This window comes from Mauremys mutica, chromosome 1 (assembly GCF_020497125.1).
Source record: "Mauremys mutica isolate MM-2020 ecotype Southern chromosome 1, ASM2049712v1, whole genome shotgun sequence".
Taxonomy (NCBI): Eukaryota; Metazoa; Chordata; order Testudines; family Geoemydidae; genus Mauremys; species Mauremys mutica.
Genome location: NC_059072.1, coordinates 324,955,289 through 324,974,675, shown reverse-complemented (window position 1 = coordinate 324,974,675; position 19,387 = coordinate 324,955,289). Strand labels below are relative to the sequence as shown.

The following is a 19,387-nucleotide window of genomic DNA, read 5'->3' as shown; positions in this document are numbered from 1 at the left end:
GCCATGAGAGCGCCTGTTCTCACTTTCAGTTGACACTGTAAACAAGACGTGGGCAGCATTATCTCCAGCAAATTGTAACCGAACTTGTTTGTCTGCATGATTGGCTGAAGTAGGACTGAGTGGAAGTTCTAAAGTTTTACATTGTTTTATTTTTGAATGCAGAAATTTAAGGCACCCCCCCCCCACATCTCTCTAGAGCGGAGTTGGTGATTGGGGCAGGGGCAGCGCGCGGAGCCCCATGGCCCCCCTGCTTAGAAGCCAGACCTGCTGCTGGCCACTTCCAGGGCACGGAGCAGGTAGGCACTAGCCTGTCTTAGCTGGCCAGCACTACCAACGGAACTTCTAACGTCACGGTCGGCAGCGCTGACCAGGGCGACCCAGTGCCTCACATGCCATGACCTAGTACTGGGTCGCGACCCGAAGTTTGAAAAACGCTGGCGTAAGGCATATTTCTATATTCCTTGATAAATATGAATCTTTTATTTTCCATGCTGTACGTTCTCTGATGAAAAAGGTCTAAGTATGTTTTGGGGAACACTCGCCTCTTGTGAGTCTGACCAAGTCTCACAGTCAAAATGTATGACCCCCTTCTGGAGTAGCAAAGAGTTTAAAAAAAAAAAAACTGTCAGCCCTCACTAGGGTCTTCAGCCCTGGCTCTGCTCCTGTTCTAATCCAGTCCTTCTCGGGGTTTAGGCCATGATCCCAATGGCGGAACCTGGGCCTGTATACTAGTCCGGGTTCCAACTCTCAGGGACCCTATAAACAGCAGCCATGTATAGCTACCACTGTTGTGGTTCCTGGCCTGTTCCCCTGTAGTCCCTTTCTCTTAACCCTTACCTCAGGGCTGAAGTTCTCAGATTCTCTTCCTCCTTGCTGAATGCAAATACCACCAGAACCAATCTTTTGATTCTCTCTTAGCTTCTGTGATCAGCAAGGAGCACCCTACCTTGTTCCTTTGGATTAACTACAGCAATGAGAGAATCCCTCCCATTGCTATAGTGAGTTGTCTACAATGAAGCACTACAGCGGCACAGCTGCAGCACTGTAGCTGTACTGATGTAGCGGTTTAAGTGTAGACATAGCCCTAGTCTTCAACTGCTCAGTAAATCTCTGTATTGAAACCAGGGCCTGGACAAAGTTGCCCTTGTTTAACACTGCTGTAGCTTCATGTCTAAACAAGAGCAGAAATCTATGCTACCTATATTTTTTTGGTTAGTGATCCTGTATTTTCTGCACTCCCCTCCTCCACCATCCCCTCTCAGTATCAGATTTACTGGATAGGGAGTAATCTTGCTGCACTGTGTCAATGCCATAGCTATGGGAAAGTTGGCCAGTTTCCCCCCCAGTTGTAAGATGGCAGTACCATCTGTTCTGAGCACATGGTAAAAAGTAGGAAACTTGATGTTGCATGGTGAATTTAGTGTTGTTTTGATAGAACACACTGTTAACTTAAGTTTTAATTCAGGTTTATAATGGCTGTTTTGTAAATTGATATCAACTGTCTTCTAAAAAAAGATGAAATTTAGAGAATCTGGCAAAGATTTGCTAGAAGTGATGTGATTTTGGGTGTTCCCCATAAGGCCCCTTAGAGGGTTTTTTTTAAATCCAGCTGTTTAGTAGGTCTTAAATTGGGCACTCAGAAATTTAAGGCACTAAAAATTGTTAGTCACTTTCTGACAATTTTGGCTAATGTGTTAGAATTTCATTATTTCCCCCCTCAAACTTTTATTAAAAATTGCCATTTTCCCCCTTTTTTGATGCTCTTACTTCTCTCTGATCATAGTCAGTGAAACTATTTGTGCTAAAAGTTAAGCATGTTTGTAAATCTTGGCCCAGTTGGTGCCACAGATTGTAAGCTTGTCACAGCAGTGATGCTGGCGTTCTGTTTCTGTGGTAGTACACAAGCAAGTTGTCTTGTCTTGTAGTCCTCTTGCAAAAGGCCCAGCTTCATGCTGACATCCTTCCAGATGAGGGTAGATCTGAAGGTGTCTCACTGTACAGGCAGTCCATGCCTTTTCCAGAATTAATCTTTAAAGAGTAGCTGTATCCATACAGAGGCTGTATGTCTTCAGTGCTTTCAGCTCCTCCCAGTTTATAAACTCAGAACTGAACGTGGGATAGACTTTCTGGGGACTTATCCATCCCCAACATGAGAATATAACATGCTGTCACTTGACCTCCAGACCTGCCCAGTCAGTTCTTGCTTTATACTGCTGAATGGTATTTCCATTGCATCAGTAATCAAAAAAACAAAAGCTGTGTGACTGTAAGGAAAAGGGAGATATTTTTCTCTCTCATAACTTCCATGGAGGATGTGTGGGGGAGGGGAGGAGAGGGAGAAAAGAATCCTCTGGTCCGTGTGTATAGCAGTCCTTTGTGCCCAATGCGCGGATGATATGGATGTGCTACAGCCCCAGCTACAGAATCTGGCTCTTTAGTTTAAACTGTAGAGACTCTCACTTTTAGTTTTATGAGAGTAAGGTTCTTGTGAAGTAACAGCAAAATTCACTAGCAAATATCACTTGTGTTCAAAGCAGTTAAGCTAATCTATTGTCAGTTGAGTTTGCTTCTTATTCTGTGTCTATTATTAACCACAACTTTCTGATGAATATCTATAATGTATGATGGATTTGATTTGGAGGGGGCTCTTCATTTTAGCAGTTGGAAGTATCTCTTAAAAACTCTGCTGCCATCTGAAAACCAAGTAATCTGATGTGTTGAAATAATTAGATTCACGGACACCCTACAGTTAATACTGACTGACTTTAAACCAAGCTTACTTTAAGAACATTTTAATGAAACTTTAGATGTCTAATTAAACCCAAAGTTGATAAATTGGTTGTTAATATTATTATTATGCCCTGCTATTTTTGCAGAGATGGCCAAACAGCAAATGCGGAAGGAATAGCATGCAACAAGGCATACAACTGAGATTATTGCAAATGTTAAGGTGCATAGTGTAGCATGAGGCTGAAGAACAAGTGTATCTAGCACTAGCCACAGAACACAATAGTGCATTTGACTTTTAATTAGGAGAGGTGTGAAGGACTAGTTCAGAGTAATTTATTACTGTTCATTTGGTTAGTCCAAAAATAATCTTCTGTCTCAATTGTATGTTTAATCAGTTACAGCTAGGTAGTCCATATTCAGATTGGTGATTTGGAACTTCTTTAGCCAACTTGATTACTTTTATAAATTGTGCCTATTTTTTATTCAAAATGATGCATTGTAATATCCAAGCACAGCAGGCAAATTCAGGGTGGAGTTTTGCTCTTAACAAAAATGTCTGGCTACAGTTAAAAAGACAGCTCTTCAGTGTCCTATTTCAGAAGAAAAGAATCTCCAAAAATAATAAAATAAAGTGCTGATATTAGTTGTAGCAGTGTTATGGGATTTTGAGGAGCAGGAAATAAATGTTTATTGACTGAATTAGTTTTTTTTTAAATACCTTTTTTATTGTTGGGAAGCAGCTTTTGTTTAAAAAAAAATCCATGGCTTTATGTTTAAAATTTTAATTTTTTGCATGTACCAAGTTAGGTATGCACAATCAGTAACTGCTCGTTGGTAAAACTGTTTTACAAATACTATCTTCAGTATTGGAAGTAATGTAGGAAAAATATATATAGCCTGATATTCTTTTGGATATATAACAGAAATTGCTTTGTTTTAATGGTCCGTTTGCAGTGTTAATGTAAAGTTGCTCATAACTGTTTATATTTTAGCAAGTAGTATTAAACTCGAGAAACAAATGCAACAGATAGAATGATTAATTGACGTCAGTACAGTGGGACTGTCTTGAAAATAGAATCGAACCAAAAGCTGTTTGGAATCTGAGAAATGAAATGTGCATGGTGAGGGGGGGAAACAGAATCAATTATTAAAATACAATTTTTAAAAAAAGTTTTATGCTTTAGCGCTTTTGTCTTTCAGAGATATAACAACAATGAAAGGCACCATTGTTGCTCAAGTTGATTCCAGTGAGTCTTTCCAGGAGTTTTGCAGTACATCATGTTTGTCCTTCTATGAAGACAAGCATAATCCTTCAAAAGGAATCTTGAATAAGTCAAGATGCACTATCTGTGGTAAACTAACTGAGGTCTGGTTGAATTTTTGGTCTCAACTCTTAAATTACTTTCTAATAGAACATTTATTAAAAATTTGATTGGAAAGAGTGGTAAAATATCTATTTTTCTAAAGTTGTCCAGGTTTTTTGTATTTCTACACTTATTAGGCTTAATATATTTAGCAATTTTATAGCTCTTGCCATCTTCAGTCATGCTTTATAATGGTTGGATAATATTAATTTCTGGAAATTTCTTTATTGCATATTTAAATTTAAGAAATCTATGAAGACAGTTGTGTATTACTAACATTTTTGTAGTCATGCAGCTAACATTTTGGAGTTCACTTTCATTGTTGATTATTGCAGGCAAGGCTTTTCTTTAGACAGCTAGTAATTTTAAAAATTTTATGTTGAATTGTTGAATTGATCACTGTTGATCTCCATAAGAGCATAAGAATGGCCATACTGTATCAGACCAATGGTCCATCTAGCCCAGTATCCTGTCTCCTGACAGCGCTCACTGCCAGATGCTTCAGAGGGAATGAACGGAACAGAGCAGTTAGTGAGTGATCCACTTCCTGTTGTCTAGTCGCAGCATCTGGCAGTCAGAAGCTTAGGGGCACCCAGAGCATGGATGACCATCTTGGCTAACAACCATTGACAGCCCTATCTTCCATGAACTTCTCTAATTATTTTTGAGCCCATTTATATTTGTGGCCTTCACAGCATTGCAGGACAATGAGTATTATAGATTGACTGTGTTGTACTTCTGTTTGTTTTGTTTTATTAATTTCATTGGGTGGCCTCTGGTTTCTTGTATTCTTAAAAGGGAGAAAACTAGAAACAGTTACTGCTCCTTTCATATTTGATTTTTCAATAACTATTTTGAGGGCTCTCAAAGTATAAATCATAGTGGTTGATACTCATCAGTACATTACATACAAATGTTGCCATCAAAACAATTCAGGATTTTCTCTAGTCTAATTGCATGTTTTGGAGGATCCTCCTGAGTAATGAATAGATGGTTTGTATAGTAGAATATACTCTTATTTAAATTCTACTAAATTGGGATTACTACATTCTGGATGCAAATACCGGGCCCAGCTTACATAGCCATCTATATGTATCCTTTTAGCCCCAAGACAGCCTTGTAAATTAAAAGCCAAATATATTAAAAATCCTGCTCGCTGCCAACAAAGCGTATAAAGTGCAGATGGGGAAAATGATGTAAATTAGCTCCCCATTTTCTTGATCAGCCTTGTGTGAATCCCACCCTGTGACCTTGGATTGGCTTCCAGGCTGCAAGAACAGCTGGGGTTAGGTTTTTGCCCAGAGATTGCAAGGAGACAGAGTTTGCTTTGTTTGTTATTATAGTTATTTCAAATGCATATGTCACAATATTATCTAGGGTTCCAGTTGAACCAGATATTGTTTTTTAAGTTGTGATTGTCAAGTGTAGTGCACTGATGAAGAACCTTCATTGTTTTTTTTAGATTCGCCATGAAGTTAGCTTTAAGAACATGACTCATAAGCTGTGTAGTGACCACTGCTTCAATAGATACAGAATGGCGAAGGGTTTAATAATGAATTGCTGTGAGCATTGTGGGGAGTACTTGCCCAGTAAAGGAGCTGGAAACAATATCCTTACGATTGACGGTCAGCAGAAAAGATTCTGCTGCCAAAACTGCGTTGGTGAATATAAACAGGTAACTACTTCTATTTATAAAAAATGAAATTTAGCCTATAAATTAAAAAACAAAACATACATTAGTACTGCTAAGATGCTTTCTGTTCTTGATTAACTGATTTTCTTGGGACTGTGTAAATATAGAATACGAACAAACCTCAAAGACTCAGCTGCTTAACCTATGTGAATTTGTATGTGCATTTGTGGGAGTGGAACTCCTACTCATAAATTATTATTGTAAAAGGAGACGTGTATCTTAACCAAAAGTACTATTGATTTAAAACAATTGAGGAAGAAAAGTCTATCTCTTTAGTGAAGGCTTTAATTCTTAACGTACTTATTTATGGTGGGCATGACAACTACATACCTACTGGACAACCCACTGTGCTTGGTTAGATATAGAAGCTCAGTTAGTTGCACTTTTAGACATATACGTAAAGTTAAAAATTTATATGGGCCATGTAGTCTGGATATGGCTGTTGACTCTCTTAATCACATTGTTTACCTGTACATTGAATATACTTCTAGTTCCTTTTCAGTGTAGACCATCCCAAGTCCAAAGTCCTATATTCCTTCATGAGTGAAGGTTTGAAGGATTTTGTGTCCTCCTTTACTTAGCTTCCGTGTGCTCTTGAAATTATTATAGCGTTTGAAACATGTCTTGGTTTTTTACATTCCAGTCTTCAGACAACATTTGCCCCCTGCATTTACTTTAGGAGGCAGTGATGAGCCATCACTTCACACTAGTGGGGAGGTTGGAGTGCTGTTCAAACTATTTATGACCTAGCAGGATAATTCACAACCATCGTTATTTATTTATTTTTTGGGCTGGTCCACTGTAGAAATTTAGTTTTTTCTATAACGTGCATCTTTTATCTGAGATGTCATGGTGGCCTCGTATATGAAGTGTTATGCATCTAGGGACTGTGTTTTAGGACTTCTGAAATGAATGTTCCACTTGTAACATATGCCTATATTTTCTGTAGTTTTGGAGTAAACCTTTATATACGTGAGATGTTACTTTACCAAGGCTTCTTTGAGATGGTTGTGCACCCAGCTGCATTGAGGATTCTTCATTTCTTTTCACTTTTTGAAGCTGGTGAAATACAATCAGTCAGAGGGAGCCCAGTATTGAATTAACAAAGCTCCATTATATTTGATTAATAAAAAGCTCTATAATGTTTGATCTCTGTTCTATATTGCTATTCCATTTTTGAACATCAAGTGCTGCTTACCTTTACCCTTTTTGGACTGCTTCTTTGAGCTTGTACAGAACTCAAACAGTATTTCTGGGAATGTATACATGTATAAACAGCACAACTGAAAGCATAACATGAGCCTTATTGTTTTATCATACAGCAAAACCAAAAAAGGGCAAAATAGGTTTTCGAGATACTAAAATGTAGGCATAGACAGAAGCCATGGAAAGACGTGGAAAAACGTTGAATAAGCACTCATGAAGGAACAAAAAGACACAAGATTAACTTTGAACTTGGGACTGTCCCACACAACCTAAAAACTTGCATTGATGAAATGCCATGTGAGCATGGAATTATGAGAGGTGGAACGACAATTCTGTATCTATTATACATTCATTGCAAAGTGTACTTTGTCATCTGTCTCTTTAGATATTTTTGTACTATTGTGTTCAGACATTAAATCCCCATATGTTAATGAGAGGATGAAGTGGCATGGGATTGGTAGGATCTTGTACTCTATTGTGTGCTGGGGAATTGCATTATTAGTAAACGTCACCATTAGTAGTGGGTATTATGCAATAGCATGCTGATCCTGAAGTGAATCTCTCTCTCCTTGACCTGGATAGTTTTGTTGCATCCATTGCCATTGGCAGACTTTGTACCAGCAAAATCTCTTACGTTGTGAAAGGATTATTATGTATTTGATGTGGAGGGGGGGGCTGAATGGCTTATGGAATGGTAATGAGCTGTGAAAAGATTAATCTCTAGTGCCTGTTTGCATCCACCCAGGTTATTGTGATCAAATGTAATTCATAGTAGGTTTTCAAATATTATTGACAGTGAATGGTGGATTTAAAATTCTTGTTTAAACGAGATACATTCCAAAAGAGTATAATTGTTCTGATGGTGTATGGTGTGGGTGCAAAATGTCTCAGGCCATAATTTAATTTTATAATGACAAATCTGTCTAGCAACGTGCATTTACATTTTTAACTTGAATTTGAAATTATTTGAGGAAATTTTGGAAAATGATTATTAACTTTTGTTGAGTGCTTTGGGTGCTTCTTGTGAGAAGAATAAATGTATAGTCTTGTTCGGTAAAGGGTTTTTGTATGGAATGTATCTATCAATTTAATCTTTTAAAGGAATTTTGACCATGAAAGCTCAATCACTGCTAGCAATAGGTAATTATAGATAAAATATATTTACTTTCTCACAATAGTACTAGACCTCTTTCTGGGGATTTTTCTCTGTCATTTTATTTTAAACGGGAGTGAACCATAGGAAAGGAGGGACAGACTTCTAAAATAATATAGAAATAATCCTCCTTTTGTCAAAACAGTAATACAAGGCTTGATGGGGAAGCATTTGGCTACATTAGTATTTTGTTTAGCGGGTTATCATCCTGTGTGGTATACCTAAAACTTTTAATGACTATATTCCACTTATGTGCAAGCAATTGTACAGTAAGTGGGGTCTATCTTTTTGCTATGAGAGTTGTATAAAACTAATATGTCATGTACTGTAATTGTCATATAACAATTGGTCTTTTATAAATATGTAGTACTAGTAAACTAGAATTGACACAATATTTGTACCTACCTACTTAATCCTTATGTGTGAAATAAATATTACTTAAACATGTTTGGAACTAGTTTTCATAACATATGTACATTTTTTCTTAGGATTGAAGTGAAATTATCTGCAGACCAAAATATTATGCCTTTTGGCAGGGAGATTGGTGGTAGAGAACCAGGACAAATGGGTCATGATTTGGTGTGGCTGATCGTTCATTTTACATTGGTTGTGGAGACAGGGAAAGAGGAGACAATGCTGTTTTTGAATTAGAGGGACATTGGATAAAATAGTCAAAAGCTCTTCTCTCATTTTCAAAACTATGAATGCACTTAAGAGGTGAATTCCCATCGACGTAAGCTCCTAAATAGACATGTCATTTTTGAAAATGGGACTCTAGGGCCTAGGTACTCTTAAAAATTTCATCTTTCATAACTAAGGAGATAACTGGTCCTTCTTTTATATAGCACTAGTGAAAGTGTACTGTATACACCTGGATGCATCAGCACTTGAAAGATATCTATTAAACTCAAGGATAGCTGGGGAAAAGTTACAAATGAATAGGCAATGGAAAGATGAGGAATGCTAAAAAAAATCTAAATAAGAATACCTTGACCAAACTGTTTAGGTATGATTATGTAAAGTGTGTTGACACACACGAGGGAGACCTATTATTTATGGTGGCACAAGTGTGTATAATCAAGAAATGGAATGATATTAAGTAAAGGGCAACTTAGGTTAAATGTCAGGAAAACTTTTTGGAAATGTATGTTAAACATGGAAGACACTTCCAAGTGAAGTAGACTCTGAACCCTTACCTATCTTATTTGTTATTGAAGTACATACTCTCCAGCACTGGGAGAGTTAGGGAGCAACTCAGAGAATGATCCTAGAAAAGTAAATTAATTACCAGAAGAAAACAAGATATTATTTGAGTATATGTAGCCGTGTATTTCACTTATGTGTGTGGGTGCCCAGTGCAGTGGAACCAGAGAATTTTGCCTACCAGTAAAGGGGGGGGGTGAGGGGTGCTTGCGCCTTGTGGCTGTAGCACCTCCCCTGGTTACCTGAGGTGGTTCCCTAAGTTTCTTCTTATTGCCTGTGGTGGGGTTTAAACAATGTCCCCCCCAACAGCGATCCCCACACTTGGTGCTTGCTCTGTCTTGGTGAGGCCTACATCAAGGAGCATTGTGTGATCTGCAACTCATTTAAGAAATGGACTCAAGTGGCTTGAGACCTTTGACTGAAGAAGCACCTGTTTGAACAGGCCAGGCAGCCTGCATTGGTACCAAGGCCCTCATTGGGTCGGAGATTGCCCTTGAACTTCAGGAGAGCTGCTGCTTCACATTCTGGAGCAGGTGCCTTTCCAAAGAAATGGAGAAGCCGTTCCTTGTCAACTGTGCTGAGGAAAAGATTGCATAAAACCAACTGAGATTGCTCTAGGTCTCAGGGTGACTCTTCAACCTCCCCAGGAAAAGTGTGGACAGGCACAGAGTTGGTGCTGGCATGTGTGATGGTGCAGGTATCTTAACCCTTCCCTGATACTAAGTAGGGAGGGTAGAAACCCTGTACTGTTGACTCTGAGTGTCTGTTGAGTCCAGTACCGATGAGGGAGATGCAAGCACTGACTGTTTCCACATTGGCAGCATACCAGACAGCTCCTCTGCCTTTCGGTCCTGACCTCTCCTTTTGTCCAGGACTTTGCCACGGGTGCACCAACTGTAGCCCCTTTGACTGAATGAGCTGCTGAACCTTTGGGTCTGTCAGCACTGCAACCCAATGTTCCCCTTCCACAGGTTGTGTAAGCAGGGCTGGTACCAGGATTGGTATAGAGGGCCTTCATACCAGGAACCTCCTTTGCGCTGCTGCAGTCACAACCACAAATGCTTCCATGGTGGCTTTCACCACCCTCGACGTTGGTATTGTCAGACGCTTTGGTACCGCTGTTCAGTTTGGGACTGACACTGCTTCCAGCACTGGTATGCTTGGTAACCAATGGTACTGTCTCCATCAGCAGCCCTGCTTTCTGTCTTGTTCTGGGTGACAGATGAGTCAGACTGCTTCCTCGTTCCCTCTTGTCTCACTCCTCCCTTATGTCTGTGATCCTGAGGCTCCCCTGCATCTGAGTCAGGGTTGTCATCCTCTCACTCTCCATTGCCCAACCAGCATTGAGGGCTGCTGATGGACCGTTATGGGTACCAGAATTGGCATGCATCTCATACTTGGGATGGAGGTCCCTGGCCCGGTGCCTATTGGGCTGGCCACCAATGCCATATCCATGTCATTGGCCTCCTTGGAATCAGGAAGATATATACCTCCTCTTCTTTACAGATGCGAATCGCTAACCAGCAAGCCTCACTGTCCAGCTATGATTTTTTTAAATTGGACAGCTATGTCAAAGTTTGCAGACCAGCTGCCTGAGACCTCACCAGAGGGAGGAGTTTTGGGCATTTGTCACTGAGGGCTGCTTGGTGGCTAAGATGTCCTTGCAGTCTGCACTAGACGTCGTGGACACCTCATCTAGGGTGATGACCTCCACGGTCACCATGAGGAGAAGCTGCTTGGCTGCAGAATCTGGGTATTTACCCGGATGCCCAGGAAGCCATTGAGGATTTGCCTGTCAATGGTCAACAGCTGTTCACGGACAAAATTTACAAGACATTGCACTCCTTCAAGGACTCCAGGGCTACACTGCACTCCTTGGGGGTGTACATGCAGGCAGGGATTTGGAGCAATCAAATTTTTGAATTGCTCCACTCCAGCTCCGCTCTGGCACCAATAGTGACTACTCCAGCTCCGGTCCGCCCTCCGACTCAAATTAATTTTCAACTAAATAAAGTGCATACTGTACTTTTGAAAAAACATTATTTTTATTCAGACTTCTAAAATTTAAATGTCATCTGGAATCATTCATAATTCATTCTGTAAAGAATTATTGCAGCAATCAAGTTGTCTTTCATTTAAAATTAACTTTAAAGCCGAAAACAGTCGTTCTACACTAGTTTGAATTGTTGGCATGCTCAAAGCAATTCTAGAGGCAGCCTGAATGCGGTGTGGGTAGCTGTGAATGGTCTCAAAAACAGACTTGGCTTTTAGCCTACCGATAGACTCCATCGCCTCACAATCTTCCTAAAAGTTTCTCTCGAATAATGCTTCATTACAATTATGAATCGCAGAAACTTGCCGGCGTCTTTCTTGTTTATCCAATTCCTTTTCGAAGTCGTCATCTTCAGAAGAATTGATGCTTGAATTATCTCCGTTTCCCCGTAATGGCTGAAGACATCTCGGGGATGGATGCTCGAACAAGTTCAGAATGGAGATGGAAGTTTGAGAACAGCCTGCTATTTCTGAAGGATGTGAATTTTCCAAAACCATGAATTTGATTGTTGATGACCCCTTTTGTTGTTTCATTTTCTTCAACCTCTTTTGCCGAGTTCAAATGTAGTAATAGATTTTGTTTTTCGAGTCGTCGAGCAATATCAAGGAGCCCTTCCTTTGCCTTTGTATTTCCCTTGAGGTAAGAAGAATTTGATACTGTAGGTCAACATAAACTCCAGCAAGGAAATGAATATTGTCAAAAAGCTCCTCTTTGCATTTCTGCATGGAGGATAGAATTCCTTCTGCAATTTGTCCACCATTTTTTTTGCAAGAATTTTGACAGTTTTCGCCATTCCTTCATTAAAACTCCCAGGGTTACATTGACAGGTTGAAGATTCATGGTTGTTTGGTTTGGCTTTGCCAAGAGGTCTTGCAGGTTCTTCACTTCGTCCCATTCAACTTTTGTTAACTTGAGTTCTATTGTTCCAGCAGCCACTTGTTCACAGTAAGATTGAAAAATGAGACGTCAATCAATCATCGCAAATGTTGAACCCCAGCGAGTCACAGTATCCAATGATTGAGTTACCTCATGTAGATCAAGCAGAACACTTCGAATACTTGAGGTTTGTAGTTTGATAACAACTTGTCGAATTTTTGCCAGAAATTTCTTTTCATGTTCTTTGTTCAGTCCATCCCAGATTGCCACCTGAAGAGTGTGAATACCACACCTCCTCAGTTGGATTTTGAGTCGTCCTCATGAAGCCATGTTGGAAATATGAGGCTAGGGTCATTATCCCATTTTGCAGCAGCATCCATGTTGAGTTTGATTTCATCCATTTCTTTAGTTCCTTCATCAGGCAAAATAGAATCATAGAATATCAGGGTTGGAAGGGACCTCAGGAGGTCATCTAGTCCAACCCCCTGCTCACAGCAGGGCCAATCCCCAGACAGATTTTTGCCCCAGTTCCCTAAGTGGCCCCCTCAAGGATTGAACTCACAACCCTGGGTTTAGCAGGCCAATGCTCAAAGCTTCAGTTCTGTCCACATCCCTGTTCTCAGAGGTAGAAATGGTTTCATTGCCCTTGCTGAAATTTTTGACGGCACACGTCATGTTTGCTGCATTGTCAACGCAGAAGCTCAGCACTTGCATTTCACTGATCTCAAATTTTTCTAAAATAGCTTTTACTTGACTTTTCATGTATGAAGAATTGACACCCTTCAGTGTCGATTTTGTCCAAGCTTTTTACAACCTGAGTAAATTATACAAGATAGAGCAAATAACAGGTTCCAGCCTGATGAAGGAAAAACATATTTCCGAAAATCTGCTTTCTTTACTAAAAGGATTGTGCTTGCAGTTTGAATCCGCTTTCCTGTTAAACTTTATTTTCAACCTTGTAAGGTGTAGCCTCATTACTTCCCAACAATTAATGTTATAGAACAGCGATAGCACGTAATAATGCTATGGCACATACCAAATTTCATTGATGGACATTTTCCAATCACTCTGGAGATATCACAAAAATCACTTCTAATTTATGCAAAAATGTTTACTATATATTTATATGGCTGCTGCACGTGACTTTTTCAGTAATTTTAAAATTACAAACAGCGCTACCAAAAGACTGTGGAACGGATGACATATAAAATAAGTCCACCAGAGTGATACGGGAGCATGTACAATGTACCGGTAACGGGAGCCCATGCTCCATTATTTATTTATCCAGGTTTTTACCAAATGCATAGTCATTGTTACGATGTGTCTCAGAAAGAAGGGAATTCACGTTTTCCCATATCTGGACAACCAGTTACTTAAGGGGCAGCTCCATAGAGCAAGTTGTTGCTCATGTCGGCACCACACTGTGATTGCTCGACTGTCTTGGTCTCATCCTGAACACCAGAAAGTCAGCCTTGGCTCCCATGCAAAAAGTCTAGTTCATTGGGGCCCTGTTAGATTCCACAACATTGGGAATGTTTTCAGACAATTTTCTACCTTTGCCTTAGTCTGCAGTCTGTCTTCCACGACTGTTCAGACATCTCTGTGCCTCTTCGGTAACACATCTGCTTGCATGCAGGTGGTCCAATTTGTAAGGTTGCACCTTTGCCCCTTTCACATGTGGCTAAGGATGGTCTACTGTCCTGCTGTTCATCCTCTAGACAGACTGATTCATCTTCCTCCACAGGTCCTGGACTCCTTGCAGTGGTAGATACATCCAAAGAACATGCCATGGTGTCCCCTTTGTCCAGCCCTCTCCAGCCAAGTCAGACGTTACCAGTACCTCCCTGATGGGTTGTGGGGTGCACCTGTGGTCACTGAAAGTACAGAGACTGTGGTCAGAGTAGGTTGTTTCACTTCATATCAACTTGCTGGGGCTTCAGGCCATCTACAGTGCATGTAATGCCTTTTGGCACTGTATCAGAGACACTGGTTCATGTATTTACCAACAATACCACTGCGATGTATTATTGAACAAACAAGGTTCAGGTTGCTTTGCTTAGAGGCAATCAGGCTGTCGAAGTTCTGCATTGTGGAGAACATTACTCCAATAGCTGTTCACTTGCCCAGGGTTCAGAATCATCTCGCCGACCATCTTAGCGGACCTGAAGACAGGTATTCTCTGGGTCATCTTCAAAGCTTGGGCATTCCAGCGATTAACAGGAAATGTCTGTTTTGCTCTCGATGGGGCCTCAATCCAGGCTCCCTGTCCAATGCTTTTCCACCTCTGCTGGCAGTCTGCTCTCCTTTATGTGTTTCCCTCATTCCCAGTCATCCCTTAGGTCATCCTGAAGATCAAGTTGAACTGGTCTAAACTCATTCTCGTTGCCCCTGGCATGGCTGAGACAGTGCTGGTTCTCTGACTTTCTCATGCTGTCTGTTGAGCCTCCCATACTGCTTCCTTTCCATCCTGATCTACTCACTCGTAATCACAGCCCCACCTTGCATCCTATGTACAGCTCCCGGCATCTCATGGTGTGGCTGCTGCATGAATGAGGAGCAGGAAGAGCAATGTTAAGCGGCTGTCGAGCAAGTCCTGTTCAGTAGCAGAAAGTCGTCTACCATGATAGCCTATTCAGTGAAATGGAAGTGGTTTTCAGTGTGGTCATTAGCCTGCATACTCCAGCCGATGTTGGCTTCTATCTGGGACATCTTGGAGTACCTGCTTCATCTTCAGTTGTTGGGGCTTGGGCATAGTTCATGGAATGTGCTCTGACAGTGATACTGGCATTTCATCCTCCTGTTCAGGGAAGGTCAGTCTTCTCCAATGCCATGGTAACAAGATTTTTAAAAGGGCTTCTTAGCCTACATCCTCTGATCTGAGAAATGGTTCGCCAGTGGGACTTAAACATGGTCCTAGTGGCTCTGATGGTCCTCAAGTCCCTAGCATCTTGTTCCTTGGCAATCTTGTGTCGGAAAACTGATTTCCTGGTAGCGATAACATCCACAAGGAGAGTGTGAGTGGTGCAGGCTCTGATGGAAGAGCCTCCTTATAAACAGTTCTTCAAAGGTGGCTTTATGATCACACCTCAACATTTTGTCTAAAGTGGTCTGTTTCATTTGAACCAGGCAGTATATTTACCAGTGTTTGTTTGTTTGTTTTTTTCCCCCCTAAGCTGTCTTCATAGCTGGAGGAGCACTGTCTCAATATCTTAGATGTCAAGTGATGTTTAGCCTTTTATCTGGACAGGACTAAACAGTTTCATGCTTCACCTTGTTTGTGTCTACACTACAATCTGTGAAGGGTCAGGCAGATTCTTCACAGATCATCTCTGAATGGATAACATCCTCCGTCAAGATGGCATATGAAGTAGCTTTGGCTATGCCCCCTCAAATTATGAGAGCTCATTCTATGAGGGCATAAGCAGCGTCCATAGTGTTCCTCAGTGATGTTTCCTCATTAGACGTATGCAGGGCTGCTTTGGGGTCCTCGATATATGGGTTCATAAATCATTATGCCATAGCCACAACTTCCAAGGTGGATGCAATCTTTGGTAGATCAGTCCTGCAGTCCCTGTTTAATTAGACTGTGAGCCCTGCCTCCTGGGAGTGGGAGGGGTTATTGTTAGCGAGTCACCTAGGTGGAATACATGGCTGCATCTATTTGAAGAAGAAACACAATGTTATGTAGATGTGTATTACATGACCCATCCTCCATCCCCTCTGCATTAGATACTCATTTCCAAGCGTATGGTGTGACGCAACTAAGAGAGGATCAGGGTAGTGCCGCCTCGTGTACCCTGGAGAGTGGCCATGGCCACAAGACACACGCATTACCCATCTACAGGTACTACTAGGCAAATTTCTGCAGCTCCAGTGCTCTGGGTACATACATACCTAAGTGGAATATGTGTGCCTGCATCACGTCTCGAAGAACCAGTTACAGTAAATTGGAGCATCCTTGACAGATGTAAAATGGTTAAAGTAATGATCACAGAAACTGAAAGGAAAACTGTTATTACACTGAGTTACAGTGCATGCAGTTAAACATTTTTACCTTTATTACTGGTTTGAGCAGGTGTTCCCTGTAGTTATAATGAGGAATATTACCAATTCTAGTATTATCCTTATCTACAGGTTGAAACAACCCCCGAATATGTCCATTGTATAACTATCTCTAACAAGAGAAGTGACATCGTATTTTGGTTCTTGTTAATTTGTACCTGTGACCAATATGTCTTCCTTGTTTCCACAAACCAATCAAGAGACGATCCTCTCAAGGAAGTGGCAGTGCCTGGTTGTGCCTAGGTTTGCGGGTGGGTTTCAGGGACTGGCCTGGCATTCTCATCTTTGGTCACAAACCAGTGCAGTTATCTTGGTCATATCATCAACCAAACCTTTCATCTTAGCCAGCTCAGTCTAAGCTTGACTGAATTCAGTATGCCTGTTTTTTATTAGATTGCATCTGCCATTGTAGCACTATGGCCCTGTTTACACTACAAAGTCATGCCAATTGAAGTTAAGTCTGTATACAACTGCCATAGTTAGTACTTCACTGTGTACGTGCATACTTGGCTCCTTGTGTCAGTGATGCACATGATCACCAGGACTATCAATGCAGAGTGCATTGCAATATGGGCAGGTATCCTCAGGCAACTCACCACTGTCTGTCGCACTGGCTTGTTAACCTGAAAAATGAATTTTGGGACTCTGCTATAATAACCTGCCTATTGTCTCCTTAATCTGTTCTTCCCAAGGTAAAAGTTTTTAGGGTTGTTAAGGAAATACTAAAGGACACAGATATAACCTTCTAATAAAGTAATTGACACAGCCAGTGTTCTTTCCAAAACAAAATATCTTTTTATTAAAGTGACTAATAAACCCTGCTATAATGTGATCTAAAAATCCTAAACAAAGCACAAAATCCCTGACACCAATCCCTTATTACAAATTAAAGAGCATTCAAACTACAATAACATATAGCAGGGGTGACCAGACTTAGACTTTCCGAGCTACATACGATAATCTTCAGAAGTTCCCGAGGTGGGCATGTCTGCTAGGGCTCAGGGCTTCAGTCTCTCTCTGGTGAAGCTCTGAGCCCCGGCAGATGTGCCCCACAGGGATGAAGCCCCAAGACCCATCATCCTGCTGCAGGGCAGAAACCCTGAACGCTGCCGACCTGACCCCTCTCCCCCCCTCCTCCCCGGTCTGGTAGGTGGAGAATGTGGTGGGGGGCGGTTTGTAGAGGGTGGTCTGCAAGCCACACTTTAACTGTAAAAGAGCTGCAGCCATTTGTTAAAGTGGCCAGTTTGTAACAAATTGCTGACAGCAGATCTTAAAATTTACTTTGTTTTACATAAATAAAATACAATTAAAATATACACACACACATATTCTGAGCATACACATAATAAATACTATACTAAACATATCAAAAACTGGCAAACTTACTTTATAAATCCATTGGTATCCCTTTAAAATCACTGTTGCTGCTTTTAAAATTTTTAATCACTGTTGCTGTTCAGCTCCTGGTCAGTCAGTTTTGCTCTGCTCTGGTTTTCTTCTCTCTCTTTCTGCAGCAGCTTTTCTGTCTTCTTTACAGCAGCTTTCTCTTTGTTGGCTTTCAGTTCTCAGTCTTCCGATCGAAACTCTCCTTCTTTCTCTGGTCCGGATCTTCTTCTTCTCTCCCCAGCAACTGACTTCTCTCCTCTAAATGTCTGCCTTTTTATACTGTGCTATTGGGACTTCCTTATATACCCGTAAGCAATTACCCATTTGCACACGTTCAGTACGAACTGTTACCTCAGAATTATGATTGACAGCTCTGCCCTTTCAAAACAAGTTGTGACCGGTATGAGTGGGCTGTGACCAGCTAGTGGCTCACTTAACTCACCTCTCTATCATCCCTTACTGCACATGCTCCATAGCCAGCAATCTTGCACATGTTCACTGTTTTCATTTACCTCAGAGCTGTGATTCTGCCAATCCACACATACATATACCTAACTCTTTGCCAGGGCACCATTTTAGAAATCCTAAGTTCTTGAAGAATCTCAGGCTTTGCAGCATTCATCTCAGGGTGGAGTGACTTTTGCTTATTCAAAACAAAGATTTAGAAAGGCAAAGTGGAGACTGGAGAATTTCTCTGGTAATAGGCATTTGGAAAGTTTTGGCAGTGCATGATGGGGCTGAAATGAGTCCCTCAGGGGTGACTGGGAGCATGGGGTCAACTTCCCAGTTGCAGCTGTGTCCATCTCATTGTTATCTGTATCCCATAATTTTAGACCTTTTTCTCAAAATCCTACAATCCCACATGACCATCCTCACTGTCCACCATCTCTGACAGAAGCATGGAGCTTACACAGCTCTGCACTATTGTCATGAGCATTGTAAGCACCGGATGCATGATCTTGGAGTATTTGCAGAGCCGCAAAAAGAACCGAATGCGTGGGGAACATGACTATTCCTTAGAGGACAGGTTGCTGTGGGACATAGCAAGAACCAAGGTTGTTGGTGGCATTCACAGAGCAGCTTCAGATGGTAGAGTGCTGCTTCTGGCCCCGAGAAACAAGCACTGGCTGGCAGGTTCGCATTGTAATTCAGGTTTAAGATGACTAGCAGTGGCTGCAGAAATTTTGGATGTGCAAGGCCACATTCTTGGCTGCACTAACAGTGGAGAAGTGAATGGTGATCAGTGTGGAAACATGCAAGGCCCGATTGCCACTGGAGTCAGGAAATCCACCCTGGAGGGCTATTGTCATGCAAGCATGCAGGGTCATTAATTGCCTCCTGGACTGTGATTCTGGGCAATGTGGAGGGGACATAGTGGATGTATTTACAGCAGTGGGGTCCCCGAACTGCAATAGAGTGATAGACTGCACACACATCCCTATTTTGCCACCAGATCACCTTGCCACTGAGTATGTCAAATGAAAGGGCTACTTTTTGATGGTTATGTACGCATTGATGGCTCACTCATTGACATCAGTATGGGCTTGTCCGGGAAGATGTGTGATGCTTGCATCTTTAAGAATACATGGCTGTCAAAACAACAAGCAGGGACTTTTTCCCCAACCGGTGGATTACCATTGGGAATATTGAAATACCAATAG

The 19,387-nt window shown here is 41.2% G+C and overlaps 1 protein-coding gene across 6 annotated transcripts in view; it reads left to right on the top strand.

The window, feature by feature from the left end:
- Nucleotides 1–19,387, top strand: part of ZMYM2 (zinc finger MYM-type containing 2) — a 179,442-nt gene that overhangs the window by 59,750 nt on the left and 100,305 nt on the right. For all 6 annotated transcript variants that reach the window (XM_045017911.1, XM_045017919.1, XM_045017873.1 and 3 more), the window contains 2 exons: nt 3,931–4,096; nt 5,557–5,769. In XM_045017911.1, the coding sequence (XP_044873846.1) occupies nt 3,931–4,096; nt 5,557–5,769 (379 nt within the window). The remainder of the gene's footprint in view (nt 1–3,930; nt 4,097–5,556; nt 5,770–19,387) is intronic.